The sequence below is a fragment of the Rhinolophus sinicus genome, linkage group LG03, assembly GCF_036562045.2.
Source record: "Rhinolophus sinicus isolate RSC01 linkage group LG03, ASM3656204v1, whole genome shotgun sequence".
Classification (NCBI taxonomy): Eukaryota; Metazoa; Chordata; class Mammalia; order Chiroptera; family Rhinolophidae; genus Rhinolophus; species Rhinolophus sinicus.
Window position 1 is genome coordinate 12,111,814 of NC_133753.1, and position 13,010 is coordinate 12,124,823.

Below are 13,010 nucleotides of genomic sequence, written 5' to 3' on the forward strand. Positions count from 1 at the left end.
ACAAAGACAAGGGAAGACACCACAATAGGAAAAGACTGAAACACGACACTGCACAGAAATTTAAAATGTTTCGCTAGCTAAACAATGAACAGGGACTGGAAAACAATAATGGATGGAAAGTATGGCACAAACATGACAAAGCTTTAAAACCCTTAAAATCCAAAGCACAAGTATACAATGACTAACACAATATCCCCTTGCTCCCATCAGAAAAATGGGGAGAGGATTAGCTAGTTAATGCAGAGAAAATAATCTATAGGTAACGCTAATATTTAAAATTAATTAACTTGAGCATAAATCAAATAAATTCTAACTATAATGAAATTCATTGAGCCTAATTAGAATAGGCTCATGTTGTAATGGTTATATGGAAACTAATCAAATTTTAAAAGATGATATATTTCAATGATTTTGAGATATACCTTTTCCAACATTATAGCATCTTTAAAGTCAGGATGATTTCACAATTGCTAGCATGTTAGAATTTAATTGGCAGCATTCTTTTCTTTCTTAATGGTATTTAAAATAATGATGTATCTTCGATTCAGTAAAATCTTTAGCACCAATTAAATTGATATTATATAAGGTTTAATATAATATGAGGCACCAAACTGTTAATAGTGGTTCTCATTGATTGGTGGAATTATGAGTGATTTCTACTTTCTTATACTTTCCCAGATATTTCCAGTCTTCTAAAAAGAATATGTATTTCTTTTAGTAACAGAGGGTAAACAAAACAGAATCTGGTTCTAATCCTGACTTTCCACTTTATGGCTGTATAGTTCTATGTTTAAGATATGTATACTCTCTGTACCTCAGTTTCCTTATTGCCAAAATGGAACTAATAATAACTTCTACCTCAAAAGGTGTGTGTGCAAATGCTTTGTAAAATGTGAAGTGCCTATTCGATGCGTGATTAAAATCTTGACACACACATGACATCCCCTAATGTGTGACATCCATTAATGTATCTGTGGGATGTTTTCTCCTTTCTGAGTTCCTGTTCATCATATTTGCTGTGAATTTCTAGCTTTACACTGTGAAATGGTGTTTTCCAATACTTTTTTGTTTGAACCTGATACAATTTGATTTCAAAAGCTCTTTCTTCAGTCTTGTTCCCATGCGGGGGGGGGGGGGGGACAGATCCTGAAAACTATCATTTCTGAAAAAACTGAAAAAATCAGATTCTGAAATATCAGTTCAATCCCACATAGATTTGCACGTTGGCTTAGCTAAATCCCATGCCTGTCAGTGCAGCTCCTGAACCCCACTAGAACCGTGAAGAATACTGCTACACAAGTACTAATGGCGAGCCACATCATGGGCCCAAAAGGGGCACCAGTATAATTATTTGCTCCATGAAAATGAATCAAATCTGGTCATCTACCTTGAGCGGTCCCCCACGGAGGCAGGGCTCGGCGTCTCTGTGTCTGAGCTCCTCAGACCCACACATGCCAGGTTCACTTTCTCAACCTGAGCCCGCTGCGTCCCTGCACCTGGGCAGTGGTGCTCTAGGTCAAGTTGCTCCTCACTTACAGCTCGTAACTACCAGTTGGCGAGGAGGTCCACCAAGGCCACAGACGAGCTCATCTGCCCGCCTCTCCGTGCCAGCCTGGCCACCACCGGTGCATCTGGGCTCTAAGCACAGAGGGCTTGACCTCGTCAGCAACATCACAAAACAACAGCCTTCTAGACTCCAGGGCTCTCTGTCACGTGCCTAGCACTCATCTCGGTGTTCTGTTCAAGAGCAGATTCATTTGGCTGGTCTGGAGTTGGTCTGAGACTCTGCCTTAGAAAGATCCGCGGCGAAGCTGACAACACTGCTTCATGGACCAGCTTTGAATATTGAGGGTCCTCAAAGGCAGCCTCAATTTTCAGCCCTGTGCCTGTCACACACGCCTGCAGCGTGCTCCCTGTCCTGCCTACAGCATTCAGGGAAATTTCTTAAAATGCAGATGTACTGTATCGGGAGCTTTGCAAGGGGCCCCAAACACCTGCATTTTAACAAGCACCACACTCACCTCAGGTGAGTGACACCAAAGGATGGGAACAGCTTGTAGAGAATTTTAAATGCCCTTCCCCACGCATGCCACCGAGGGTTGTACACTTGCCCTGCACAGCTCTGCCTTTTACTGAATTGCACAGTGCACTGAGGGATGTAGCAGCACATGATTTTCTTTCTTATTTATGGTCCGGATGCTGTGGAGATTAGTCACCACTTTATCTACTCCTCTTCAGGATAATCCGTAGGAGAAATTTTTATTCAAGTCTAAAAAAGTTTGTGTCTTCCAAGCAGCCAGCACAGGCCCTTTTGATATAATATATCAATAACTGGTGGCTTAACTGTCCTCTCCTATTCAAGTTTTCTTATCTCCCCTATGTCTTCAATCCATTAGTGTCCATTTCTAGTGCATCGGACCCATGTATGCGTAGCAGACATCTGTGCTATTCACCAGTATCCAGTCTCACCCACTTCTGGCTCATGGGAGGAATGTAGTTCCCTAAGTCCTTGAAGTCGGGTGTGCCCATGTGACTTGATTTGGCCAATGAAACATGTGTGGGGGTGACGTATGTCACTTCCAGGTGGTGGCCACGTAATTGATGGTGTTCCACTCTTCAGCACTTTCTCCCCTTCCTGGGCAGTCCTAGAAGTGTGAGCTAATGAAGGGGAGCCACAAAAGAAAAGAAGCCTGGAACACTGGGCCCACACAGGGGACAACTGCCCTGGGAGTCCCTGAGCTCACAGTGGGCTGTGTGTGTTCAAGTACTGAGATCTTGGGGTAATGTAAAGCCTAAGCCTGACCATTATTACATGCAAATGACTTCAAATCCTTTTTTTTTAAAAATTTTTTATTGGGGGAATATTGGGGAACAGTGTGTTTCTCCAGGGCCCGTCAGCTCCAAGTCGTTGTCCTTCATTCTAGTTGTGGAGAGCGCAGCTCAGCTCCAAGTCCAGTCGCTGTTTTCAATCTTTAGTTGCAGAGGGTCCAGCCCACCATCCCATGTGGGAATTGAACCAGCAACCTTATTGTGAAGAGCTTGCGCTCTAACCAACTGAGCCATCCAGCCGCCCGCTCAAGTCCTTTTTAGACAGAGTTATAAAAAACCAGGCAAACACAGAAACAAACTCCTAACAAAAGTATATTGAAGAAAAGATATTTACATAAGATCATTTACAGGATAAACTGTCAATCTACTTCTCTGAGTACTCTAAATTTATTTTTGCTTCAAGTCTGAACACCAGCCTCTTTTGGAATTAACATCCCTGAGTTGTGTTTTAATATTCTGCTCTGGTTTTTTAAGTTGTGGTAAAAACACGTAATACTTATTATTTTAACCATTCATCAGTGTACAATTCAATGGCATTAAATACATTCACACTGTTGTCTAAACATCACCACTATGTATATCCCAAAGTTTCTTATCATCCCCAACAAAAATGCCATACCCATTAAACAACAAATCTGTTCTTCTCCCTGGCCCCTGGTAACCTCTATTCTACTTTCCGTCACTATAGAATTTGCCTATTCAAAGTACCTCAAAAGTGGAATTATATATTTGTTCTTCTGTGTCTGGCTTATCTCATTAAGTAACATGTTTTCAAGGTCATTCCATGTTGTAGCATACATCAAACTTTTATTCCGTTTTATGGCTGAATAGTATTCCATTGTATCTATGTATATTTTGTTTAGTCATTCATCAGTTGACAGATACTAGGGTTGTTTCCCCCTTCTGGTTATTGGGAATAATGTTTCACTAGCGTTGTGCTTTTTGCAAGTGCAAGGGAAGACCCTCTATCAGTGAAAAGATTACGACTTGCTTTATTGCAACACTTGCTCTATTACCGTGGTCTGGAACCAAACGCACAGTACCTCCGAGGTATACCTGTACCAGTTGCCCACTCTGCTTCCTGCCTAATAGCATACCTACACTGACTTCCCCTCCTTGTATCAATTCCTCCTTCACATGCTTGTACCTCTTGCGCCTGCCAATAAACTGCTTGCACTCAAATGCTGGGCTCCAGGTCTGCTTCTGAGGGAACCTGAACTAAGACAAAGCTCCTGTCTAGCAACTTCCTAGATCTTTTTGGTTTCCATTTTTTCTTTTTGTGTTTCCCTGATTCTGAAGTTTTATTTACATTTTATGATTATTTTACTGTACGCTGTCTTGTTGTCTGTTATCTCAAAGTCTTTGCAGAGTAAAGCAGAGTGGAACTAATGTTTAGAAGAAAAACACCATCATGTAATATTATAATTAAAATAACAAGATATACATGGTTTGTAGAATGTGATCCCAATTAAAAAAAACACCACACATACATATATGTATGTGTGTGCATAGGGAAAAAAGAACAGAAAGAAATGCACCAAATTGTTAATGGTTGACTTCGGGTGATGTCATTATAGATGGCTTAGCTTTTTCCTTCTTTATACTTTATTTTACAAAGACCATGAAACCTTAGTTTCCTCATCTATACAATGGGGATAATCAAACCCAGCTCAAGATGTGTCAACAAACTGTGTGAATATAATATAGCAGTGAGCTGTACCATGTATTTACAGAATAAACCCAGTATGTGCCTAATATGTACTCTAATAAAGGGTAGCAGATGCTGTTATTACAACAGCTATTAATGAAATCAATTAACATGTTAGAAAGGTGAAAGTTAAAAATAAGCCCATAGGGCTGGCCCGTTGGCTCAGGCGGTTAGAGCTCCATGCTCCTAACTCTGAAGGCTGCCAGTTCGATTCCCACACGGGCCAGTGGGCTCTCAACCACAAGGTTGCCAGTTCAATTCCTTGAGTCCTACAAGGGATGGTGGGCAGCGCCCCCCGCAACTAAAGATTGAACATGGCACCTTGAGCTGAGCTGCTGCTGAGCTCCCCGATGGTTCAGTTAGTTGGAATGCGTCCTCTCAACCACAAGGTTGCCGGTTTGACTCCCGCAAGGGATGGTGGGCTGTGCCCCCTGCAACTAGAAAATGGCAACTGGACCTGGAGCTGAGCTGCACCCTCCACAATTAATTGAAAGGACAACAACTTGACTTGGAAAAAAGGCCTGGAAGTACACACTATTCCCCAATAAAGTCCTGTTCCCCTTCCCCAATAAAATCTTAAAAAAAATAAGCCCATACTTACATAGTGCCTTGTACTTTTTAAAGCACATATATGACCTCATTGTTCCTCACAAGAGGGGCAGGTGTAGGGGGAGGCGGTGGGCAAGAGACAGGACTAATATCGGGGTGCCAAAAAATGTATACAAGTGGACAGTTTGGTCAATGTTTCTCAAGCAGTAGTTCGCCATAATCAGAAGTGTCTGAATGCTGATGGTAACCACTTTGAGCACTTCTTGTGATTGCAGAAGTCAAATGGGACTTGCATTCACCTTTTGTTACCAGTATATATTGAGCATTACAATTTTAATACAGTTTTTTTCTTTCTTAAACTGTGTCTACATTTTTTGGGTACCCTCTGTATTTACTGAACAGCTATGGTGTGCCAGACACGAAGGCAAACCCTTTGTAGACATCTCAGATGAGATGGACAGGGCTGAGAACAGTGAAGACCCTTGCCCAAGTTACACAGGCAGGATCAGTAGCTCCCCCTTCAGATTCTCAGTCCAGATTTCCTCCTATTCCACCAGGCTCCATTATTATATTTTGCCTCTTACATGCCCACCCATCCACGACAGCCGCAGTTTCTATGGCATTTATGTTCACCGGTCTATAACACACACTGCTCCTTCCTATCTCTGTGTCTGTGGAGAGTACCAAGGAGTGGCTTGTGGGGGTGGTGATGGGGGAGAACTTAGCCCCCTAGTCTCCCATCAAAACTACCCCGCATAAATATTTGACCTAAATAAAAACCCTGTGTTTGCTATGCACACACAACAGATTCAAGGCAAGTCACGAATCAGTTTGTTCGCCCCTCATCCTCCTTAGCGTCCGGTGTTCTGGTCATCAGGGAAATTCTCTGCGAGTTTTTCTTGCCAGATACCCAGTTGTTGTGGTATCTTAATGGCTTGCTGATGGGCAGGGCCACCTGGGATGGGATGGGGTGGGGCCTGTAAGCCAGGACTCCCTAATAATGCCAGTCCTCTCTGCCTGGCCTCCCATTCACCAAGTGAAGTCCTGGGCTTCCAGACGAACTTTGGGAAATCTTTCTTGACTAATCACGCCTAAGGCTGCCCTGTTATATTTGTGATCTTTCTTTTGGCAGAATGTTTACCTAAGACAACCATGTGCGGGAACTTCAAGGATGCAGCCTGTCATCCGCCTCACTGACAAGCTCTCTTATAAACACAGGGCCCACAGTTACAGAGCACCTGCCCCCTGTGCCATTTGCCACTGTAAGCCATTACTGTTCCTGGTGGCTGGTACCCGGGAGCTACTCCCTTTCAGCATAGCCTTCAAAGCGCCCACCTCCACGCCAGCTCTCTTCTTTCCTCAGAATTTCCACATCTTACCCAAACCCCTTATCATTCGATTATGTTTCAAGAGTGAACAATCCTTAGGGGTGTGGTGCAAAGACGCCTCACTTTTTCCTTCTGCAAGTAAAAAAGGCGTAACTGACAGCAGCCATGCCACCCTCTTGCTCAAAAACTCTCAATGGCTCCCAGTTGCCTCTAGATACGGTCCAGCTCCTTAGTCTGACAGTAAAAGCCCCCTCCACCCGTTACCAGGAGACCTCCCTAGCCTTCCTTGCACTAATCTATAGATCAGTAGCTCATGGGGCCTTTGAATGCACTTCTCTCCTCCTCCAGAATGCAAAGCACTTTTAGTCGCCAAACCCAAATCACACCTAACACTAACTGGTTATGCCCAAAGGCCACTTCTCCCCAGATTCATCCTGGTAGAAAACAGTTTCCATCCTCATTAGCACTTTTGCCTCCTAACTTCCAACTTGGTTGGGAAATTCAATCTGATTTTCTCCCTGTAAGCTTGAAGTCAAGGACGGGCTCCTTTTAAATTTGTGCCTCCCCATCCGATCGATCGGTGCCTTGTGCGTGGTACGAACTCCATAAACGTTTATAGGTTCCTGTCCCAATTTGTAAGCTTTCTCTGGAAAGTTCCATGAACTCAAGCAGTGGCTGGTTCCTTAACTAGACTGAAAATCTCCCAGAGCAGAACGTCTCCAATTTAAGGATCATTCAAGTCCTCTGGGGAATTTGTTAACTGCAGAGTCTGACTCAGAAGGTGAGAGGCGGCGGGGGTGGGTGGGGGAGTAGGGGGCTGGGGGTGGAGGCGCGCTGAAACTGCATTTATAACAAGCTCCCCGATAATGCTAATGCAGCTGATCGGTGGACCACATTTAGAGACGCGGGGAGGCAGTGTCACCTGTGGATCAGGCAACAGCTCACATCTGTGCAGCCAGGCTGAGCGCGGAGGTGATGAGGGCCAGGTTGAGAAGCGCCGTTCTGCCCTTCGAGCGCCGGTGCCGGAAATCCTCCCGCCCCTTCGCCCTCCCGCGAGGCTCACTTACCTATGGTGGACACGACGGTGCCCACGAAGTAGAAGGCGCCGGTGAAGTCCCAGCGCTGGCGGGTGTTGTCCACGCGGATGCCGGCCTTGGCGGCCTCCTCGTAGTGGCGGAGGAAGCCGCGTAGCTCGTCGCGGCTCAGATTGTGGCGGCGGCTGAAGTTGGCCAGGCGCTCCTCCCAGCGCTGGATGGCCTGCAGCTCGTGCGCCAACTCCAGCGCGGAGAAGACCGCGGCGCCGCCCAGCAGGTAGAGCACGATGAGCGCGGCGAGCAGCAGGAAGCGCGCGTTGTCCTCGTTCAGGTGGCCCGAGCCGCAGCCGCAACCCCGTCCGGCCATGGCCCGGCCCCCGGGGTCAGCGCCGTGCCGGACGGCCGTGACCGCGGGCGGACTCTTGCCCAGGCCCCCGGGGAGATCGGGGCTCGGCCGGGCGTTCGGCCCGCCCCGGGACGCCCGACGGCCTGCTAGCCCATGGCCACTGGTGCTACCCCGGGCCGCGCGGCTCCGCGGGCCGCGGCCTCGACCGCTCCTGCGGAGTTAACAATCCACGTCCGCCTTGATTCCTGGTTTCAAATCGCTTTTTCGCAGACGCCTTGGAGTTCTAACGCGGAAGGTCCAAGTGACAGGGCGCAGAGTCCGCTTCTGCTGGGCAGGAGGATGCGGGCGCTGTTTCCACCCCGGCGCCCTGTCCGGGTCAGATTGGTTGAGCGGGCGTGGGGCGTCTTCAAGGCAAACTCCCGCGGACTTGCCTTTCCCCCAGAGCCAAGACCGGGGGCCCTCGGTGGCTGGAGGGTAAGCAGAGCCTCGTGGACTCCGTCTCTTTGACCATCGCTTCCCAAGCCGTCGACGGCTAGGACGCGGGGTCTCAGTCGGCTGGCGTTGCCGGTGCCTGCCCAAGTAAATTCGCGGGGCTGAGTCCCAGGCGCGGCGTCGCGCAAAGCCTCAGGCCCCGAGGGTTACCGGCCTGGCTGCCGGGGCTTCGCGGCTGGAGCAGGTGCCGGGCGGGCGCACCGTCAGAGGGACTGTGCAGAGCGGCGTTCGCAGGTTTCGACCTCCCGCCCGGCCCCACGCTGCGCGGCTTCCGGCGGGCAGAGCTGCTGGAGGACACCAGAAAAGGAGATTGGAAAAAGGGAGCGAAGGAGGTTCGGGGCATCTCCCCCGGGCAGCCTCCCTCGTCTGGCCCCAACCAGAACGCCCTTGGCCTCTGGCTCCTGCGCGGGGGCGTCTCCTGTCCCCACGTGTCGGCTCCGCGGGCGCGAAGCGTGCGCCGCAAGCCAGCTCCAGCTCCCGAACAGGCTGCCAAGGACCAGGGGCTGGAGGGGCCCCGCGGCCAGGAGATCGTGATCGCGGAGAGGGCCATCTCCTCCCCCTAGGCTTGGCTGCCTCGGTGCGTTCCAGACATTTTGCGCCGACTGGGCTCCGCGCGGAATGCTATCCCCGACCCCATGCAGACCAGAGGCAAAGCTCCCCAAACCGCGGGGGACCCCTCCCTGAGACCCCGCCTTTCAGGGGTTGATGGCGCCGCAGCCGCGTTCGAATCTCACCTTCCGGGGAGCGCCCCTCCGCTGGGACTGTCCCCAGCTTCCCTCCTCGCCGCGGCCCTGTCTTGCAGAGCGGCTCGGGGAACAGTGGTCTTTGCCTTGCCTGGCGGACGCGCTCCGACACTGCAACAGGTGGAGCTACTCGGCTGCCTGCGGCAGCGACTCCACCCCGTCTCTCACCCCACAGCCGCACGGGGCGGCCCCCAGCGCTAGTCTCCGCCCGCAGATGCCCGGTTTTCCCTGGGTCCTCAGGGGGCCGCGATACTCCCACCCCCCCCACCCCCCGCGCGCAGATCCGGGAAGTGGGTGCTGAAGAGGCGGGTCAGGTGCTTAGCGAGCTGTGTGGGCCCCTCCCGGACAAAAAAGGGTGCTCCGTCCCTTTCAGACACATCTCGCCCCCACCTGTGTACCCATCCACACACTGCCCCTGCGAATCACCAGCCCCTAGAATGTAGGAGTGAATAAGGATACATAAAGGAATGGATGCGTGGGCATCTTCCAGCTAAGAATTGCCCTGCCTGCCCAGAGAGTGGTCCCAGGCTCAAAGCCCACCCACCCACCTACACTCCCCAGGAGCAGAGAATTAAAAAAACCCCCACTCAGCTCTGGATTCCAATATTCAGGCACCAGAAACCCTGATGCTGCTAATCTTCTCAGCTCTGGTCTCCTCCTCCCTCTTTTATGTAGCCTATTGGGGGCCAAGAGCTGTAGGGGGTGGTGCATATGGGGACATGTGAATACATCCAGGGTGAGTCCTACAATTACTCCTCCCCACCTTTTTATTATGAAAAATTTCAAACAATGTTGAAATAATATTATTACAGTGAACATTTTACTTGCTTTATTACATATCTATCCAACCCTCTTTCTATCAACCCATTTGGTTTAAATACATTTCAAAGTAAGTTGTAGACTTTTGTACACTCCCCCTGTCCCCAATACTTCTCCCTCCTTATTATTAACTAGAGCTCAATATATACAGGGTTTTTCTTAGGGTAAAGTTTATATACAATGAAATGTGTAAATCTTAAGTGAACCATTAGATGCATACAATTTTGCAAATTAAAAAATCTACCTATCCAACCTCTCAACCAAATATCACCAACAGGTCAGTTACCACATTCCCTCCCAGCAAATCCATGCCCACACACATTCCTACACAGGAAGTCACTGTTCTTCATTTTTTTTCTGTCACTGATTGATCTTGCCTTATTATAGCACTAAACTTTTTTTTTTTTTTTTTTTTTTGCTTGTTGTAGATCTTGATAAAATTTAATCAGTTATATACTTTTTTTTTTTGATTGGGGAAGGGGAACGGGACTTTTATTGGGGAACGGTGTACATTTCCAGGACTTTTTATTGGGGAACTGTAGTGTGTTTTTCCCAGGACTCATCAGCTCCATCCAAGTCAAGTTGTTGTGCTTTCAATCTTAGTTGGGGAGCTCGCTGGCCCATGTGGGAATCCAACCGGAAGCCCTATTGCCCAGAGCTCGAGCTCTAACCAACTGAGTCACACGTCTGCCCTATAAAACATTGTTTTGATATCCATCCATGTTATGTCTTAGAATTTGTTCCTTTTTATTCCTAGTTTTTCACTGTTTGACTATGCTATAGTTTTATTTATTCTCTTCCTCTTGATAAAAACTAGGGCTGTCAGAAAATTTTGGCTAGCATAAATAACTTAGGAACATTCTTGTATAAGTACTTGTGGATATGTTTTCCTACCTATTGGGTAAATACCTAGGAATAGAATTGCTGGATAGGGTAGGTGTGAATTTAATTTTATAAGAAACTGCCTAACATTTTCCCAAAATAGCTGTACCAACCAACAATCCTTGTGAACATGTTATTATCAGTCATTTTAACTTTAAACATACTGGTGGATGTGTAGAGAAATGTGCTTTTTGGCCATTTGTATATCTGCCTCTGTAAATTATGTTAAAATATTTTTCCCATTAGAAAAATTAAAATTATTTTCTTTTGAATTGTTATATGGGTTCTTTATATTAATATATCCAGGACACCACTCCTTTCTTGTATCTCACAAATATTTACTATCAGTCTCTGGCTTGCCTGTTTATTTTCTTAAAGATGTTTTCTGATGGATATGTTTTAAATTTTGGTGTAACCCAATTTATTTTTTATGTTTGGTGCTTTTTATGTACTATGAAGTCATTACCTCCCTCAAGGTTGCAAAGGTTTTCTGTTTTTTTCCTCCCCTAGAAATTTTTATAGTTTTAGTTTTTATGTTTGTGTCTATGATCCATTTGAAGTTTGTTTCTGTATGGTGTGAGGTAAGGGTCAAGTTCACTTTATCCATGTGAATATCTCATCCCAGTGCCATTTGCTGAAAAGACAAAAAAGAGTGAATTTATTTCAGGAATCTGTAGCTTGCTCATTTGTCCGTCCTTATGCTAATACCACAGTATTTAGTTTACTTGTAGCTTTATTGTAGGTCTTGAAGTCAGAAAGTGTGTGTCCTTCAACTTTGCTCTTCTTATCAACATTGTCTTTGGATATTACAAGACATTTATTTTCATTACAAAATTGTATAATCAGCTTGTTAATTTCATGGGAAAAAGCCTTGTGGGGTATTGATTAGGATTGTGTTGGATCTGTTTTGGGGAGAACTGATATTTTAGTATATGTGCTGCCGAAGTGAGCATGAGAACTGATATTTTAATTCATGAATGAGGCATATCCCTTCATTCCAGACTTCTTAGCAGGTTTGCATATAAAGATCTTGCACATCTATTCTACATTCATCTTGAAGTCTGTGGTTTTTTTGGCTATTGTAAATGAAATACCAAGGTTTCATTTTCCAATTGTTTGCTGTAGTATATAAAAATGCAAATAATTTTTGCAAATTAACTTAGTTCCTACAACCTTGCTAAATTCACTCATTAGTTGTAGTAGTTGATTCCTTTAGGATTTTCTGTGTAAATACTCATGTCATCTGAAATAGGATTTTACTTCTTCCTTTCTTATATTTATCTTTTCTTGTTCTTGTCTTACTGCAATGGCTAGGACCTCATAATATTGAAGAGAAGAGGTGGAAGCAGATATCTTTGTCTTGTTCAAGATCTTAGCAGAAAGCCTTTAGATTTTCACCATTAAATATGATGTTAATTGTGGGTTTTTCATAGACACCCTTTCTGTTTCCAGTTTTCTGAAGTTTTTGTTTTTTGAACATGAATGAGTACTGAATTTTGTTAAGTGCTTTTTCTGCATCTAGTGCAATGATCATATAATTTTCTTCTTTACTGTTAGTGTTGAATTTCATCAATTGCTTTTCTAATGTTAAGCCAAACTTGCATTTTGGGCATAAATTCCACTTGAGATTTCTACTCTTATTTTTATTCTGCTACTTCCTTTTGGGTTTAAATTGCTTCTTTTTCTAGAGTCTTATGGTGAATACATACATCAATGATTTCAGACCTTTCTTCTTTTCTAATGTTAGCATTTCAAAGCTTTAAATTTCCCTGTTATCTGTGTGCTAACTGCATCCTAAAAATTTGGGTATATTTTCATATTATTTTGTTCAAAATATTTTTTGTTCTTTGACCTATTAATTTTTAAGCAGTGGGTTGCTTAATTTCCAAATATGTTTTCTAAGACAAGTTATTTATTTCTAACGTTTTCAATGTGGTCAGAGAACGATATTCAATGTCTCATTCTAAATTTGAGACTTGTTTTATGGTCCAGAATATGGTTGATCTTAGTGAATGTACTTGAAAGTAATATGTGTTCTGCAGTTGTTGGGTGTAGTGCTCTATAGGTGTCAATTAGGTCAAGGTGTTTAGTAAGTCTAGTACGGTGACTACTGAGCCCTTGAAATGTGGCTAGTGGCTACCATCTTAGCATAAGCTGAGAGCATTTATGCTTAATGTAGTGATTTATGTGGCTGGATTTAGTTCTCCTTTTACCATTTGCTTTGTTTGTCCCCACTGTTTTTTGTTCCTGTTCTTTCTTTCCCATTTCTTTTGGATTGAA

At 45.4% G+C, this 13,010-nt stretch overlaps 1 protein-coding gene across 3 annotated transcripts in view; it reads right to left on the bottom strand.

Moving 5' to 3' along the window:
* The window catches only part of KCNK13 (potassium two pore domain channel subfamily K member 13), an 84,908-nt gene extending 75,752 nt beyond the window's left edge, over nucleotides 1-9,156 (bottom strand). The window contains exons 1-2 of one of the 3 annotated variants that reach the window (XM_074327051.1): nucleotides 9,021-9,156; nucleotides 7,482-8,573 (exon numbers count right to left, since the gene is read on the bottom strand). In XM_074327051.1, the coding sequence (XP_074183152.1) occupies nucleotides 7,482-7,815 (334 nt within the window). In that variant the 5' untranslated portion in view covers nucleotides 7,816-8,573; nucleotides 9,021-9,156. Of the gene's footprint in view, nucleotides 1-7,481; nucleotides 8,955-9,020 lie in introns of those variants that run through there. The other 2 variants (XM_074327052.1, XM_019744852.2) reach the window with 2 other exon arrangements.
* Between the last annotated feature and the right edge of the window lie 3,854 nt (nucleotides 9,157-13,010).